The sequence below is a fragment of the Copadichromis virginalis genome, linkage group LG5 (assembly GCF_057382275.1).
Source record: "Copadichromis virginalis isolate Kocher_CV1m ecotype Utaka linkage group LG5, C_Virginalis_male_GT1.1, whole genome shotgun sequence".
NCBI lineage: Eukaryota > Metazoa > Chordata > Actinopteri > Cichliformes > Cichlidae > Copadichromis > Copadichromis virginalis.
The window spans coordinates 21,570,856-21,589,687 of NC_140622.1; the positions used below are offsets into that span (position 1 = coordinate 21,570,856).

The window sequence follows — 18,832 nt, forward strand, 5'->3', positions numbered from 1 at the left end:
GAAAGCAATTTCACACTAAAGCCTTCCAGTAACATCAAGTTACTATGTAAATAAGATGTGGTAATATGAAGGAATTACACAGGTTCATAGACATAACCTGAATATTCACAGTTTCTGTGGAAAGGGTTTTGGTCTCTGTTGCTATGATAACAATGGTAAAGGCGCCTGTGCCGTAAATCTGCTGAAATATGAAAGAGAAGCTGGAGATGAGCTGGTATTCTCATTCAGTCTGTCAGTCATTGCGTTAGTGGGAGCAAGTTTGCTCCATGCTCCAGCTGTCAATAGTTCACGGCCTCCAGCGCGGTGACGTCATATATAGGTCGGGGCAGATATAGGGCTTCGGAGTTGACGTCACGCCGCAATGCATTGTGGGAGCGCGGCGGCATTTTCGGGGTCTACGAATCAAATCAAACACACTGTGTTGGAACGACGATTACAAGATGCTTAAAAGCAGCTTAAAATGTATACTGTAAAGTTAGAGAAATCATTAAAAGCCCCAAACTACAATATAATATTCATAATCATTATAAGAGCCTCTAAACTTCTCACCACATCTGTATGAAACTCCTGGCACTATTTTTGGTGATCCCAGCATCTGTTGACAAATTTGGGGCGGACATCATAGTAATTTAACCTTAGTTATGGTTCATACTAGGTTTTGCAATATTATTTTATAATTTTACACATTTGACTTTCTTATATATTTCATTATTTTACTATCACTTACCACACTTTATATTTTATCAAAACATTTCTTTCTTATAGCATTTTGTGAGCTGATTTTGGTCCAACTGTAATTATTACAAAAGGACATCTTAACTGTATAATCAGTGTGTTGTTTATACAGTTAAGATGTCCACAACCAACAATGAAAAGAATAAAAATAAACCTTTGAACCTCTCAAGGCGCACCCTTGTAGTTTGATCAGGTGCTTGTCGGTTTACAGAACTTCTCTGAATGGCTGACACCCTTACCAAACGCCGGGTAACTTTACAGTTCTTAATCATACTTGCCCCTTAAAAACCCTCAATAAAATCTGAAATTCAAGTTGGTCTCAGCTGCTCTCCACTCTGGATTCTTTAATAATTGAGATTTCAGCGGTGACTCTGTCTGATCTCAGTTGCCACGCACTCGCCTTCTCCATACTTTGCTCAGACATAAGCGCTCTTTCAGACTCATTGAGTCTACCTGCAGGTTTCCTGGAATCAAAATGAAAGTAGAGAACAAAAATCACTCAAGAAATCTCATCCTCGTCACCAAGATTGTTGTGGAAAAATACACTGAGCATCGACCCAAACTGACTCAGATTTATCGAAAGAAACTTCAAACCTCTGCAAAAGGATCAACACAGCACCAACGGGGTTCGTACCAGCACTGACAAACAGGCAAAATAATAACAGCTCCTCTATAGCCATACAGATACAGTGAAAATGAAAGTGTTTTTGAATTTTATTTTCTGTAAATCATTTGATTTATTTAATAAATTAAATATTATATTTTAGAGGCCGTTCTAATCTGATATTCCATTCTAGGCAAATTGACAGCAAATAAAACTAAGTACACTTTTAAAACTTTTTTTTAAATTCATTTTTATTTGAATTCAATTCAATTTTATTTATATAGCGCCTAATCACAACAACAGTTGCCTCAAGGCGCTTTCTATTGTAAGGTAGACCCTACAATAGTACAGAACCCAACAATCATATGACCCCCTGTGAGCAAGCACTTTGGCGACAGTGGGAAGGAAAAACTCCCTTTTAACAGGAAGAAACCTCCAGCAGAACCAGGCTCAGGGAGGGGCGGCCATCTGCTGCGACCGGTTGGGGTGAGAGAAGGAAGACGGAATAAAGGACAGAAAAATGCTATAATGTAATGTGGTGAAATTATTATCAACCAGGTGGTTCATGAGACAATTATTTTAAAGTAGTCTGGTTTTAACATTAACAATGAAGAATTATAATAAAAATGTAATGCATCTAGGCTACGTCCACATGTACCCAGGTATTTTTGAAAACGCAGCTTTTTAGATGCAGGTGTCAGGTAAACTTTAACGTGCTCGTGAGAAAACCCTAGAGAAGAAATTAGGTCTCTTCAATGGGGCATTTCTTTTGAAACTTTTGACAATCACATTTTCAATATTGTCTTGGCCATTAAACATTAACTCCAGGACAGTGTTTGGATTTTTCCACTTTTGCCGGAGTTCATTGTACACTTTCACACTGACTTCTTCAGTGTTCTCTAAGGACATTTTAAGCTTTTGGGACAAAATTTTAGCCCAAATCCTGTGGGTAAACCTGTTCATGATGGCTTTATCTGCCCCTGGAGGCAATTTCCTTGCCTCATTTGCGTTGCTTATAGCGTGCAGAACCAAATCTTTAGTGAAGCTTTCAATAACTTTTACGTACTCTTCTCGGTTTTTATATATAGTGAGTACTCTTTTTGGTAAGGCCAACAGGTGTTTTGTAAATGTTGGGACAGTAATATCGTCAAGCTGTTCCCTCAGACATAAAATCAAATACTTCTCCTTGCAGTTATGTGCTTTGCAAAGATTGGTGAAAATGTCCTTGTTGATATTGGTCAGCCTTTTTGGAGATAGATCCAAATCCCTCTCGTCAATCTGAGGCCAGATTTTTTCAAGCAGGCGATCGCTGATAGAGTCGGAGTTGTGGCACCGTGTGAAGTCCTTGTATTTAGACGAGGCTTTGCCTGCGGCCTCTGAAACTACCAACTGAATAACTTTATAAACACAAATCTTTTCTTCAGACAGATAATCAGATGCCAGAGTGACATCATAAGAACCAAAATCTGAATCAGACTTATGGACTGACCTATGTAGTGTTTTCTTCACAGGCTTTTCCAGGGGGGAAGCTTCTATGTTGTCCAAGTCTTTTGAGTAGTTTTTCTTCAAAAAGCTCTTCTTCGGTTCCACTGTGTCTGCGGTGAGGGTTTGAGGAAGAAACATCTGGGACGACACAGACGCTTCTTCCTCAGATGAATCACTAAAACCAATAAAAACATTTAGATATATGTTAGGTGGCGTTGGTGCACGATGCAGTGATATTTCGCTTTTTTCACTGTCAGCTGTGGATGTTTTATCAAGACTGCTCTCCTCTGCAGTCAAATGCAGCTTGAGGTTTTTTGAGTCTGAAGAGTCCTCCAGTCCTGGAGTTTCTGTTTCTTCATTATCACCGTGGTCATCTACAGAAATTTCTTTCAGGATGCTGTCCTTTGCTCCTGTTTCTTCTGTTTTCTCAGGGGACTCTGTGTCCACTGAGTGAAGACAGGCCTCATCAGTCTGCGTGGACACTGGATCTCCCTTCTCCACGGTTGTGTCCATTGCGTCCTCTAACATGGAACAAAGTTTCAACATGTCTTTCAGCAAAGTGGAAGGCAGCTCAGTGTTGCAGTACTCTGGGTTGAACTGCAGAGATTGCCACTGTGGTACAATTGTACCAAAAAAGTGGTCACTTAAGGACTTCCATGTTTCCACTGAGGTGTTACTGTGTGGAGTTGTCATGTTTAAGTTTGTATTACTATTTCTCTGACTCTGAAATGTAGAAGAGGAAATAAATTGTTGGCTGGTTGGAGTTGGACTAGGCATGTGTGCTCTTTGTAAACCAAATGCTTGGGAGTCTGGACGGCTCCTTTATATAGGTTTAAGCCCCGCCCACGTTCGGCTGCAGCCACTGTGACGTCATCCACTTTTCTTTGACGTTGAACCTTCAAAGGTTTGGGGGCGGGGTTTAAGCTAATAGGGCTTCGGAGCGTGATGTCACGGGGGTGGGCGTGGAAAGGATTTTGGCCCGATTCACCATTTTGGGGGTCTAAGCTAGGAGCGATAGCATAGCCATGGTTCGTACTTGCTGTGTGCTCGGCTGCAATGTTCGATCTTACGACCGGCACGGGAATAAGGTTGGATTGTCTTTTTATGCTTTCCCAACCTGGAAGCGACATGAGGCAGCTCGTGTATCGATGTTACCAAACGAAGGCGTCTAGCCTGGATAGCAGCTGTGAGATGAGCTGACGTGCAGCTCTCTTCCATCTCCAAATATCTGTTGGTGCTCCAGACATTTTCAATCCGGTAAGTTCTAAATATGTTCATATCTCTCTTTATAGCCTATTAGTTTCATTTTCGATGCGCTCTGAGCTCATAGCAAATTAGAACAAACATCCTACTGAGTGATTTTGCAGAACTACCGTCTATTTATAGAGTTGCTAATTATTTGGCATTATTGCAGCAAACCAGCCGATGAAATGGATGAAACATCATGACTGGTTTCCAGCGCTACACGAGGGACCTGCTTCAAACAAACCACCATGCCAATCAGATTACTTCTTCCATGTGAGGGTGAAGAGGTGACCCTTCTGGATAAGATGGTGAAGGTTTGCTGCGTTTGGTGAACAGTGTGATAATAAAACCAGAGAAGAATGAAACCTGCTCCTGTTAAATGTTCTTAAGTCTTGTGCTGTTATTTTTTCAAAAGATACAGTAAATAAAGTAATGTTAGTAGTGGGTGATATCATGTAAACACTCATGATTTGGTGTAAACATTTTGTCATTTGTAAACTGTAAATGACATGGATTCTACACTGTTACTGATGTGATGTTCTATAAAGTGGTTTTAATAAAAAAAAAAAAAAAGGCAAAATAATTTAGTTTCTTTATTCAACTTTTGAACAGTGGGACTCAGTCAGTACATATTCAGTAAATGCAAATTATTTACACAGCAGTGCACTACAGGCATACATCTAGACCCCTAGATAAAACATGATGGCATTATAGCAGTGACAACTCCTCCACAGTAGCAGGTGGGGTTTTTCTTTTTTGAGGACGGCTCCTTTTACCTGTCACTACAGATGGTCTGTGTATGTTTTGATCAAGAGCCTTTTTTTGGGCAGCTGAAGAGAAGTCGTCTATCTTATGGCCAACCTCTGGGTGTATCTTGGTATTATTACCAGGCAAAACCCAGTATGCAGGTTCATCTGTAACAGTCCTTGTGCCACGGATCAACACTGTTCCGTCTACTTTAGACAGAAGAGCAGCGACGTGGGTGCAGGTCTCTGCGACTCCGGCCATACAGGTGCAGCGGGCGGCTTCAACCTTCCCTGTGATGCTCACAGTGACCCATGGCTGCAATGCTGGTTCATTCAGTCTTAGAGTGCAGCACCTGAAACACACACAGACAAAGTTCATTTAAAGACAAGAACTATGAGCCAAGGCCGACACAAATGTGTTTAATCTACTTTATCATAAATGTAACAAAGTGTCAAGAAAGTTAGCACATACATGTAATTTTTCATTTCTTTATGTGTCCATCTATAGAACGCTGCATGTTATAGTCTAAATCTGTCTGTTCTGTCAGAAACCTGCCTGCAGAAAATGAACCTAAAGTATGTAATGCAAGGATGTCATCACTTTAGAGATGGAGAAAGCATAAAGTGACAATTATGAATCACTTAATATGTTAAGGAGATTCTGCAGGTCATTAATCAAAGTATAAAACTAAAATAAAATGTATTTTTAGTGACACAAGATATACATCTTGCTTCCATATTTGTAATTAGAATTATTTATAATAAACATTAATAAATCATTGCAATTTCTTTAACCATAGAGAATAACTAAATCCTTCAGGACAGTGTCTCATCAATGCACTGAACTCACTATGTTATCCACCTAACAGCCTCCACATGTTCTCACTGTAATTTCCCCTCATGAATGAATTTATGCTGCAGTAATCTGAATGTTTGCAGGGAAATCAAACGCATTTCACTCGCTGTACTCGAGCTGACTTACCTTTGTACGCGCTGACTCCACAGATAAGGTATGAAGTATATCAGGCTATGTCAATAGCGGTTGGTCTTCAGGGTTTCTACTCCACGGCCGTATTTCATACGGGTCCACATTTCCAATGCACGCTATTTTCTGCAAGTACCGCCGCTTCGCCTCTGGACGCAATCGGTCTCTATACAGTCCATTCTCTTTTAAGCTGCTTTTAAGCATCTTGTAATCGTCGTTCCAACACAGTGTGTTTGATTTGATTCGTAGACCCCGAAAATGCCGCCGCGCTCCCACAATGCATTGCGGCGTGACGTCAACTCCGAAGGATGTCATAATTTGTCCAAGTATTAACAAGACCTTTAACAATCAACAATCTAAGAGGCTCTCCGTGGGTCAACTCTTTTTTTTCTTTTTCTTTTTTTCTGTTCACATATATGGACACCCAAATTACAATTCTCTTGGCACCCCGTAGGCGACTAGTTATATGAAAGGAACAGAAATATGTTAAATGTGTTAAATATTTAATCGATTTGCTCATTTATGTGGTTCACCAAACGCATTACAATTTTACTTTGAATGCGTACAGTCTCTGTTTCCGGTTTGCATCGCGTTTGTGTTTAAACTTTGACGTACAGGGGACAAGCGGGTGCTTCTATGCCCTGAATTATATTGTACGTTTTTGTCAAAATCCTATACGATTTCTATTATAATATTTCCAAAGCATTGTTCCTGATGATTTTTTTTCAAGTTGCACATCATTTTTTTGTTAACGTTTTGTATGTATCTAAATGTTAATTTCGAAAAAAATAAATGTGTTGCTGACTTGAAGTGACTTCATTCTTTTTTCTTTCTTTTTTTTGTTTTTTACTTCATTCTTAACCCAGTGTGGGGTTTCTGAGATTCAACCCAGGTCTAATAGCTCAAGGTATGCTTTTATTTTGAAGAATGTAGACCGGAAAAAAGTGAAGCTGTTGTCGAGCGGAAGCAGCATGTTGTTACCTCGTGTGTGACAGGTTGGTCTTAATACATTTAGCAAACATAATACAACTTAGTCTTAAAAGGTTTTTGTGTTCAGACGGTGGGCTTGATGCATAAATACATATTTATATGGGTTAGCAGTTAAATATAAAAGCGTGTCAGCGGCTAACGCTTCGTGGCTTTGCAAGCGAAACCAACTTTTAGTCATTTAAAGCTAGCGTTAGCCAGCTAACTGAAAGCTTTATTTCCCGAGAAGTAACAATAAAGGTCTTTGCTTACAGTGGTTAGGCACACAGACATTCATGCTAATTTAATGCCACTCACTATTTAAAAGACGTTTAAATAGTATAATGCTTCGTCACATATGTCTCCATCCAGGTGAGCTGCAGTGCTTGATATTGATTGTCACAGACACAAGTATATCCGTGTCTATTGAAGATTGGGCCTCATATTAAAATATGTCCTGCGAAGAAGATGGACCTTCAGAGCAGGGCCCCAATTCCGTGGGACCATGCACCTCTTCTTCCTCAGAGACGGATGCCAAAAGTGGAGACGTGATTACTGTGACCATCGGGGCGACTGTGCCCACAGGTTTTGAACACACTGCTGCAGAGGAGGTCAAGGAGAAAATTGGGGTGGAGGCACGAATTAGCAAAGATCGCGGTCGCATATACTTTCCTATAACTACTGACAAGCTTTTCCAGGTAAAAATGTTGCCATGTTGGGTTTTTATGTCTGCTTTTTTCAAGCTTACCAATATAAAATCATTGTGTCTGATTAACTTGGCGTTCCCTGCTGTAGGTTCATCTTCTGAGGTCTGTAGACAACCTGTTTGTTGTCGTTGAGGAATATGATCATTACCAGTTTAAACAATCCAAGGTAAACCAGGCCCGTCTTTATTCTCGATGCTGATGTTAGGTGCATGTCATTGTCAGGATAACAAACACACTGGCTTCTACAGGAGGAGACATTGATGGAGCTGCAGCAGCTCGCCTCCAAACTCCCCTGGACTAATGCCCTTGAGGTTTGGAAACTAAATGGAACACTTAAAAAGAAGAAAGGCCACCGAAAAGGAGGCAGCACCACCAAAGTGAAACCTAGCAGGAACACAGCTGATGTAGCTGCTGCTGACACTGAGCAGCAGCTACATCAGGTGGTGTCTGCTGCTGAAAGCCATTTGGAGGCGGATAGCGCAGCTGATGCTGAGCCCTGCGAACAGGACTCGCAAGAGGCAGCACCTGAGGCCAGAGTCATCAAGTTTCGCGTGACATGTAACAGGGCCGGTGACAAACACAGCTTTTCCTCTAATGAGGCAGCTCGAGACTTTGGGGGAGCTGTGCAAGAATTCTTCCAGTGGAAAGCAGACATGACAAAGTTTGACATAGAGGTAGGCACGCTTCAGCATTGATAGATGCAAAGTAAACACCATCACATTATATCACACAAAAAAAGAGTGAATATTGCGAGGCATATTAGGGAGTAACAAAGTAATTAACACTTTCCATTAAGGTAAAGTGTTTATATCATGTGACAAGATGAGAAAAATGCTTTAGCACCTTAAAGATTAAAATATTGGAGATGGTGTGTACATTTTGCAAATCAGTGTTCAATCCCCCCCCACACACCACCACCAAGAAAAACACCTGTCACACTGGTGAAAATCACATCTATTAATCTACTACTTTATTACACTCTCCACCACCTCTTGCCAGCTTTTTAGTTTGCTTTTATTTATATCAAACCTTCTACTAACTGTTATTTTCAATTTTTAACGACCTGCAGATCTGTTTCTCTTAATTTAGTCCATATGACAAAGTAAAACATGTCAGTTACAGAACTTTGCAATTAATTAATTTTAATCCGTTAAATAATTTCAGCACACTCACAATGATATAATATAACATATAAAAGTGCTCCAGGACACATTAGTAATCTTTCTCTCCTTATAGGTCTTACTCAACATACACAATGAGGAGATGGTGATTGGTATTGCACTAACTGAAGAGAGCCTTCATAGGAGAAACATCAGTCACTTTGGACCCACCACCCTGCGGTCCACTTTGTGCTACGGCATGCTGAGGTAAGTCTTCTAACAACAGTTGCACTGTTTGAGTCCAAGAGTTGATGGGATGTGATTTCCAATAATTTATGTCACATAATGTTTTCTTGACATACTTGCTTTGAAGTGGACATGAAACACTACATGTACAAAGGCTAATTTACACCATGATGGCCTACTCTTAAAAAAAAAAACAAAAAAAAAACCTCATAGTTTTAACTCTGTCTGTGAAGCTGGACTTAATACATAAATGTTTAAAAGTTTTTGGAGCATGTTAAGCACCGTCTTGTGCCAGGACAGAACATGATGTCACTGGGTTTTTTGGTTGGTTGTTTGCTGCTAATAAGCTTTCATTAGTTTATGTTCGCTAACTTTTGACAGAACTGACAACTCAGTGGAAACTCGTAAGGACACTAAAACTAAAAAGCAGTTTAAGAGGGTCAGTTGTGTCCTGCCCCTGGCTGCAACAGTGAGTTTTACGTTAGGATATTCTGTCCACTTTTACTCTGTCTTAGCAGTAAAAGGCTCTACTAGCTCAAATGAAAATCCACCTGTCAGCCATAATGTTCGGGTTTGTAGAGAAAAGCCCATTTCAGTGAGTTGCACTGGTGGTTCACCGGACCAACAAGTTGGAGTCCAACAGTGTTCACTGTCCACAAGATGTTATCAGCACCATTTTATGCAATAAAATAGTCTTTCTTTTCCCAGGCACTCCCAAACAGCTTAGAACATAAGCAGCTACTACATCTGCATCACACCACAGACATAACTAAGCTTCTTATTGAAGCATGATTAGGAATCCTGATATCTATTAGCCTGTTTATAGAAGTCTCCTTCACATAGAGTTGGACTTCACTTTTTCTTACTTCTAGTATGATGACAGTGACAATAGTGTGAGATAAGAATTTCTAAAAAAAAATGAAACCACATTAACCTGTTTTTCCTGCCAAGATGCTGATAACAAACCTAGTTATGTTTGCCAATGGACTGAGAACTCGAAAGTGCTTTTGTGCAACGTGCCTCATTCACCTGATCAAGTACTTGATTTACTTTTTCTTTCATAAGTGCTTTTTGTGTAACATTCACACTGTGATGATCGCTCTGATGGAGCAAATTGGGGTTGAGTATCTTGCCCAAAGATATTTGGCATGTACACTGTAGCAGCCAGGAATCGAACCACAAACCTTCGGATTAGTAGATGACCTGCTCTACCTCTACCTGAGCTGAGGTGGTGCGATGTTCATGTAGTAAACTGTTTGGGTGTGACTGATTTATTGCATATAATCAGTCTGATCACATCTTACAGACAGCAGCAGATTCTCTGGTAGAACCATTTATTGCTACAGAGACAGAGTGAACGTTGACAGAATATCCTTTTTTTGTCTCATTGTTTTCCAGTTAATTATCAGTTCTGTCACTAGTTAGCTAAAATAAACTAATGTAGGTCTGTTGGCAGCAACTGACCAACCAACCAATGACCCTAGTGATGTCAAGTTCTGTACTGGCACAAGATGGCGCTGCACATTGTCTAAAAGCTTTAACTTTTAAACTCTTGTTTTTTAAATCCAGCTTCACGGATAGACTTTGTTCGTTTTGTTGTTGTTAACCTGTCAGACAACCAGAATTATGATCTGAATGCTCTGTTGTGCCAAGCACACCTGCTCTTCCAAGACGAGCTGTATACATTCTGTCTGTCTGTTGTTCATGTTTTTATTTTGCTTGCTTGTTTATTCACTTTCCTTATTATTATTTCTATTATCATATTTTTTCTATTTATTTCAACTACGTCAAAACTGAGAGATGGGAAAAATGTTTAGTCTGTTTGCCTGCAGCCTTTTAATTTCTTTATTTTGCAGATGTGTAGTAAACAGTGGTGCACGTTCACTGTTTGGCATAGTGTCCGATTCCAGTTTCATAGATATGACTGAGGCTCCAAAATCTTTCTGTTAAAAAGTGATGATTGTTGTGTTGATACTAATGAGGTTAGTGAAGGACTCCGACAGGTGGGTGGTGAGGCAGTCATTCTTGGCACCCTGTTGAAATGCAGGCATGTCCAACCATACTCTATTATACTAAGAGGAATTCCTCTGTGTTGCGATGTGTCTCCTAGTCATACGTCAGCCTTTATTTGAACGTGTAACAAAACACAATGAACTGTCCTTCTAACTCACATTTTCCTTAAAGATAAGAATGAGAGACAATAGATTCTAAATTCTTAAGCCTTTGAAACAGAGACGGTGATATTCACTTGAATATTTGGACTTCTCTTTGCATACATTTACAATTGTGTGGTTTGGACGTCATCAGCATGTTGGTGACTCTTCTATTGCCAGTTAAATAAAGCATGCACACATAACATAATAATATTTGGATAAATGAATTTCAAACTGTGAACATTTACACTTCAAGTTGGGAAAAACTTGTGGTCTGGTGGCTGCTTTCACACATAAAATTATGCACATTTTAATTTCTGTTGTAAGGTTAGGTTATTGATGGTGGTTGCCATCATCGCCTCACAGCAAGATAGTCCTGGTTTTGAAACCACCGGCTACCATCCTCCACGTGGAGTCTTTCTCTCCAGCCCTGTGGTAGATTGGTGACCTGTACAGGGTGTACATCCCCTCCATGACAGCTTTGATCCAGCCCAACCGTGACCCTGAAATGGATGGGGGGGGGAGGAAAGAATTAATAACCACTGATCACTGTATACATAAAATAGGAAGTCTGGCAAAGCAAAATAATCTGCAAATGGCACAGTGGTATGTTATAACAAGAGCTTGTTTGTTCTTATCCCTGTGTTTTAATCCCACATTACCACCATAAAAGCACATTAGCACGTGAAATTCACAGGAATTCCTTCCTAATTTGGGAAAAGGTGAAAATCTGAGAAGCACAGGAATGTAGGGTTAGATTAGTTGTTTTGAAGGTGGGATTACATGAACACTGAACGATTTCTTTAAATATTTATCCATCATTGCTCTCGGTCCCTTTGGAAAGTATCTTGACAGTGTGTATAAAACCTTTATAACACATCACATTTCAACTGTACAAAATAATTTCTGTCAGGTTGTCCCACAGAATCAGAAAACATTGTTTATTGCAAAGCAGTGGAAATTTGTCTTGAACTTTGCTTTCAGTGTATAAAAATAAAACAAATAAGACAGCACACAGCAAGATTAAAACATCGGTTTGAAAAGGAAAATTTATAAAATTCCATTATGAGCTGTTAATAATATTATTAGCAGTTAAGATGAATGATTTCTTGGCCGTTTGGGTCCTGGATGCAGGGACCCTGTAGCAGCAGGCTGATGGAAGGAGTTAAATGAGTAGTTGTATGTGCTGACTTTATGTCTGACTGCTGAGTTGGAGCATCTGAAGCGTGTAATATTGTTACAAAAGAAGCATATGAGAGGTAAATGTGATATAAGATGAAATGCTTATGAAATACGTTGTTCGTTTCCTTGTCTGTTGACAGGCTGTGTAAACCTCAGGCATCCGATGTAATACTTGACCCTATGTGTGGGACTGGAGCTATACCACTGGAGGTGAGACGCAGCTTATCGTGACCCTGATAATGACCTTCAACTACATCAGTTTTTATAAGAAAGAGTAGATAATTTTGCACTACATAGTGAAAAGTGTACAAGTCAGTGCTTCCACACAGTTAGATCAATTCTCGTGGGTACCCATAAAAGAACTGACTTGATTAAGAAACTATAGATTGCACACTTCAAATATTGTTTTTGTTTTCTGAGTCAAGTGATTTGAGCCTGCAGCAGTCTGTAACTTATCTCTTGTATATTGCCATCCAAGCACCACATTCTGCAACCTTGCTATTACTGCGATATTGATCACACAACCTGGATACTGCTAAAGGTGGAGATTAACAAATATGTCTTCCGGAGACTCTGCAGAAGGCAGAATTATTCAGCGATAGCCTCAAGATCCAAATAACAATAAACCACAGGCCACTAATTGTGTATTGCTTTTCTTCTCTTCAGGGTGCAATTGAATTCAGCAGTTCATTCTACATTGCTGGCGACAACAATGACATGGCAGTTAACCGCACAGTCAACAATATATGTCACATCCAGAAACGCAGGGCCGACAAGGGCAGGTGAGAGTGAACACAGAGAGAATGAGACTGAACGCAGTACATGTGGTTGATGATCCTCATAATGATGTAATCTCTCTGGCTTCAAACAGAATATCTGGATTGCCTATTGACACAGTGCAGTGGGATCTGTGCAGCTTACCAATAAGGACCAGCTCTGTTGATATTATCATCACTGATATGCCATTTGGCAAGAGGTACCATAACCATCAACACTAGAAGATTTGTTTCCTGTATCTAGATTTTGAATGCTATAAGTGTATGTGTGGGTTTTTAATGCCTTTGCTGTTCAACACTTAGAATTAGATTGAAATCAGAAATTTAGATCACAGTATAACAAAAATGCACATGGAAGATGAGGCATTAAACCCACTTTAAAGCAACGCACTAAAGTAGCTGTGTGATGGTGGTTTTTTCCTGTTTTCTTAAAAGGATGGGCTCCAAGAAGAAGAACTGGGACCTGTACCCCTTATGTCTCAGGGAAATGGCTCGTGTGTGCAGACCAGGTTCGGGAAAGGCTGTCCTCTTAACCCAGGACAAGAAGTGCTTTGCCAAGGTAGCCATGTTAATGTTGCAGATAATGCATATTTGGGTATATATTCTCATGAAAGTTTCCAAGGAAGTTGAAATCAGTACAGGAGAAAGACAAAAAAAAATCCACAGTGCCACAAGTTTTATCTTGCTTTGAACTTTCCAGTAATTCATGTCAGATGATGTTTCCACATCATATTTCCTTAAATCTTGATACAGACCTTGGTTGCTTGCTTTAATCTGCTGAATTTACTTGGAAAAAAGTCATTCAGAATGTCTTTAATTTGCATTTTGTGATGTTCCTGCTAACTAGGCTTTTATTTTTTCATTTTTCAATGGTACGGCTATTACAGTCATTTGTGTAAATCACCCCGACACAGAAGTGGCAGACACACCAGCTTAACAAATCACTGTTGTACCTATTTGCTGAATGTAGCTCAGGATCAGTTGCACCCTGAGCAACCTCTGATGCTTTGTCTCTGACGTCAGGCAGGCATGCGTTCGTAGTACTGTAGAACAATACACATAAGTCACATGCTCCACCTGAGGAAGGTTGTCCTGCGTTGCATCTACACCCATTTATTATTTATTGTTTTGCAGTGAGTTTGAGATGGAGGTGTGTCGAGGTTTAGCCAATACGTGGGGTGTTTGTAAATATGTAAGTTGTCGCCATGGTGCAGTTTTAAAATTGATGCTGTCAGATTTTACGCCTTTTCTGTTTTGAAGTTCCCAGCTAGTTGCGCAAGCCTCACAAACTAACCAGAGCCTCTTTTAATCCCATTTTCTTATTGTATTACTTGCTGTCAGATTTCTGAAAGTAAGACAGTACTTGATATTTCTGGTAAAGAGAAGGCCACATTATATTCTGAGTTTGTAAAAATAAGAGGATAAATATTGTACCAAAAACATCATCAACAGGAAATAATCCCCTAAACCTTAACACATTAAACAATGTATGAGAAAGTATGTTCAAACCTGAGGCCACAGCCCACACTGAAACCACAAAGTTACATGTGTGTTTTAGTATGTCCGGTGATGAAATGTGTTATTTTTATTTCATAGTAAAACTCTGTGCGGAAGAGATTTTGAGCCCAGTCTGGTTGGAGAAATATGTTCAGTTTATCCAGGACTGCTTCAGTTACATTGACTTTTACTTCTTTAATAATATCTCTGATCTGCATAAACTTTACATTTGTCCCAATTATAAATCATGAGTCTCCAAAGCTGTCAGAAATTATCCCAAATATCTTCTTTATGTATGTTGATGTAGATCAATAGGAGGAATTACAGGAACAAGTTAAAAATGAGTAAAAACTTGCTAAACGTAGCTACAAGGACAGTCAGGGAATATGCTCAGTACCAGGTATTTGCTCTGTGTGGAAGGGCGTAAAGTCCCTGATGGGGATGCAGTGCAGTGATCGTGGCCTAATTTGTTGGCTGATGGATTTTTTTTTTTTTAACTGAACTATCACAGTGGGTGAAGGTTAATGGCATTTTAACACGTTCTTGCTTCACTATGTTGCCCTAGGGGTGCATCCTCACCATTTTTTCTTATACACTCAACACATTGATTGATTGATTGATTGATTGGTAATTTATTTCAACATGTGAACAATATACAAGTACATTTAGAAAAGAAATGAGAGAAAAAAAATATACTATACAAATTACATACAAAAAAACATTCTGATTAATTTACATGTTGAAAGGGAGTGGGAAGAAGTATACACTTATTTAATCCCACCCCTGTCCCATAAATTATCAGTGAATATTTAGTCAAAGCCAAAATGTGATGATTCATTATTGTCATTAGGTTTCCTTTTGACTCCGCCTCCTCAGTAGTCATGAGCCTGATCATGAGCCCACAGTGTGCAAGTCGTACTGCTTGGAATGTGTAAAAGAAAAAAAAGATTAAAATGTGATGACAGATTTTAGGAAGAATTCAGCTGTTATCTCCCTTTCGCTGAGACTTTGTTTAGCAACACTGCTATCTTTGTGTGTGTGTGTGTGTGTGTGTGTGTGTGTGTGTGTGTGTGTGTGTGTGTGTGTGTGTGTGACCCCAACAGAGCATGCACTTGTGTTTTCAGCAGCTTATTAAAATATTTTAGTCTAAAGCTAAAGTGGTGGACTGACTGATCATTATTATAGACCCACACTCAGGGATGGGAATTGATAAGAGTTTAGCGCTTCTGCTTCCCTTGTCGATATCACTCTATATGGATTCTCTCTCTGATTCCTATTCATTTCTCATTGGCTCCACTTGAGAGTCACCACCATCACTAAGCAGCTTATCAAAGACATTACATTTGTGCAAATTAATTGCATGCTGTGGGTCAGATGTTTGTTCATGTTGGAGGTATTTCCCCTCTTTTCTGTGATCAGCGTTGGGGTCATTAAATGGTAAATGGCCTGTATTTGTATAGCGCTTTACTCAGTCCCTAAGGACCCCAAAGCGCTTTACACTACATTCAGTCATTCACCCATTCACACATTCACACACTGGTGATGGCAAGCTACATTGTAGCCACAGCTGCCCTGGGGCAGAGGCGACAGAGGCGAGGCTGCCGGACACTGGCGCCACCGGGCCCTCTGACCACCACCAGTAGGTGGTGTTGCCCAAGGACACAACAACTGAGACTGTTGGAGCCGGGGCTCGAACCAGCAACCTTCTGATTACAAGACGAACTGCCGACTCTTGAGCCACAATCGCCCTGTCAAATAAGTAATTATTTCAAATATTATACACAACGCTTTCTTAAAAGTAATGCAGTACGGTACTTAATTATTCCCAAAGGGAGAGGAATTAGTAATACTACTCATTATATTATTTTCACTTTTCTTTATAAAATGACCTGAAACGCATCGTCTCATAATTACCATTTAACAGTATAAACCTGAGTCCCACACACCAACACAAATCTTCAAAGCGATCGCCACGGAGATTCTACTTTAGAAACGTGAACAAGTAGAAATGAAGGCTTCAGCCTGACTGCTCAACGCTACTTTTCTTGAACTTTAGGGTCTGGCTGCTGGGCTGGGGTCAGCATTCACTCATCTTTAACATCACTCTGGGTTCTAGGCTAGCTTAGCGTTTGCGTGCTCACAAAGAGCCAAAGTTTGCAGCACAATGCAGATGGCCTTTTTTTGTCTAAAATGCTGTCGACCTTTTAAGATAAAGTATTATCCACACTGTATCCATATCCACCACTATTTTCCTCCTCCGGCACATGACCGGGATGAATAGGCAGTCAGAATTCCAAGGAACTAAATTACTGGGAACCGATTCTTGCTTCCTGCACTGCTGACATGCCCTGAAAAAGTTGAATGCAGCGGGGAGAAGGTGTCGGATTTACATTGTAGGGTTGAGTTAAAACAGATGATTTTGCAATGTTTATGTATTGTGTTAACAAATCAACATTGTATGTAACAATAGATTGTTGTTAGTTGTACAGTGTAGTTTAAAAAAATCCTCCTCTCCTATAATATCACATTTTCAAACCAAGCAGTACTGCAGTGAACTTTTTTTTAACCTAAAAAGGTTTGAAGGGTAACAGGAATTAACCTTTCTAACGCAGTGAATAAAATAGTGTGTGGTAAGTTCCCAGCTTTACTCAATCATAAATGATTAATGCCACCAAACTGGAAAAAGCCAGTTCTGCTTGTTTGTTTCACCACTGCTATCCTTTAGCTGTTTAAAAAAAGGCTCATGTTTTATATGTTTACGCTGCTCTTCAAGTTTAAAGTATTTATGGTCGTTCTACTTAATGAATGATTTTTCCGGTTGAATTTGTCTTGAATTGATGTCTAAATAATCCCTCAGATGTTTAAGTAATGTGGGTTTAACTTTGCTCCGTCACGATAAAAAAACCCCACTTTCATTCACTGTTTGTCTATAATTTACATAAAACAAATGTCTAATTTGTTAGTTTGCCTTCATGGGATTTATGTCGTCTCCAGGCTATATCGAGGATGGGAGGGCTGTGGAGGAAGCTGCACACTGTTTGGGTCAATGTCGGGGGTTTACATGCTGGCGTTTACCTCCTCAAGCGGACCGGGGCGGTGTTTGGCCAAACTCCTGAAGATGTCCATGAGTCACGAGGAATGTGTAACACGCAGGGGGATGAAAAGGAAGACAAGGAGCTCTCCTAAGTGACACCCAGCATTTCAGTTGTGAATTTAAATTGAGCCCAGGTTAAAATGATTTTATTTATATTTAGCAATTGAATACATTTTTTTTTTAAACAAGTTCTCCGCTCAAGCATGCCAAGCAATTTTACTTTGTAATTCACCAAGAAGCTGTCATGATCTGCAAGTTTGATGGTTTTTACACTGTTTTCCTAAAGGTTGTTCACCTGTCATATTACTGTTCAGAATCCTGCTGAAGGTTGAGGCTGTACCCCTCAAATTAAATGTGTCCACTAATAAAGGCTCACTCATATTATCACTTGATTTAGTCATTCTTCACACCATTTGCACCAGTTGTCTCAGTCCACTCTTATCCCAAACACAGGACAGGAAAATGTTTTTTACCCCTCAGCTGTAAAAGGCTGATTGCTGTCACTTCACCGATGAGGTGGGTGTTGTGGAAACCTACGTTTGTGAATTTGGGAACAAGGCAACAGGATTTGTAAATTGATACCATAAGTATATCTTATGCGTTTGAATCTCAGTGACCTTGACCTCAAGGTCAAAGTCAGGTCACGTTTCCTGGAAATGTTTTGAATGCATTAATTATAAAAGGAAGTCACCTAGGGTTTTCAAGTTGTTATGGTAAGTGCACCTAGTAAGCGCTCTCGATTGGGGTGTTCACCTTCTTTTCTTTATCTTTCACAGTCAACGTGCTGACCTGAGCACAACACAAGAAGAGACATGATGAAACATTACTTAAAGAAAACAACTGCATGCATGAGTGACTCAAGGAGAGTTACAGCATTCAGCTACAGTCTGGTTCTTGCTGGCAGATTTCTGTTAACCTCCAAAGAAGTGTGTCAGACTCCAAGAAGCAGGAACTACACACACTCAAGGGATATTCCCGAGGAGGAAAAACAAACCAAGAAAAATGTTTTCAGTTCTTATGTGAACCTTAATTTAAAAAAAGAAGAAGTGAGCCTTAATGGAAACGTCACTTTCAGTGTTAAATTTCATGTGGGCCAAACAGGTTTTGGCACCTGATATGAAGCACTGCTTGCCACTTTTTCCACCTTCCCACACCTCTTACATTTTTCTTTCCATAAGTGAATAAGAAACAAAGCTTGTTCAGGCTTTTAGGGTCACCTTACTTTTTTTTTGTCTTTCTTATTATTTCTTTGGGAGTGTCTGAGAGACGTGCAAAACTTGGTCCTAACGCAAACGAGACGAATGACGTTCG

General features: G+C 39.8%; 1 protein-coding gene across 1 annotated transcript; it reads left to right on the forward strand.

The window, feature by feature from the left end:
• Positions 1-6,749: 6,749 nt before the first annotated feature.
• thumpd3 (THUMP domain containing 3) lies at positions 6,750-17,908 on the forward strand. The gene is made up of 10 exons (XM_085456661.1): positions 6,750-6,795; positions 7,139-7,464; positions 7,562-7,639; positions 7,722-8,147; positions 8,710-8,840; positions 12,295-12,364; positions 12,821-12,936; positions 13,026-13,130; positions 13,366-13,489; positions 17,422-17,908. Exons 2-10 carry the CDS (start codon positions 7,219-7,221, stop codon positions 17,611-17,613), a joined length of 1,488 nt encoding a protein of 495 aa, XP_085312787.1. The 5' UTR covers positions 6,750-6,795; positions 7,139-7,218; the 3' UTR covers positions 17,614-17,908.
• Positions 17,909-18,832: the final 924 nt, after the last annotated feature.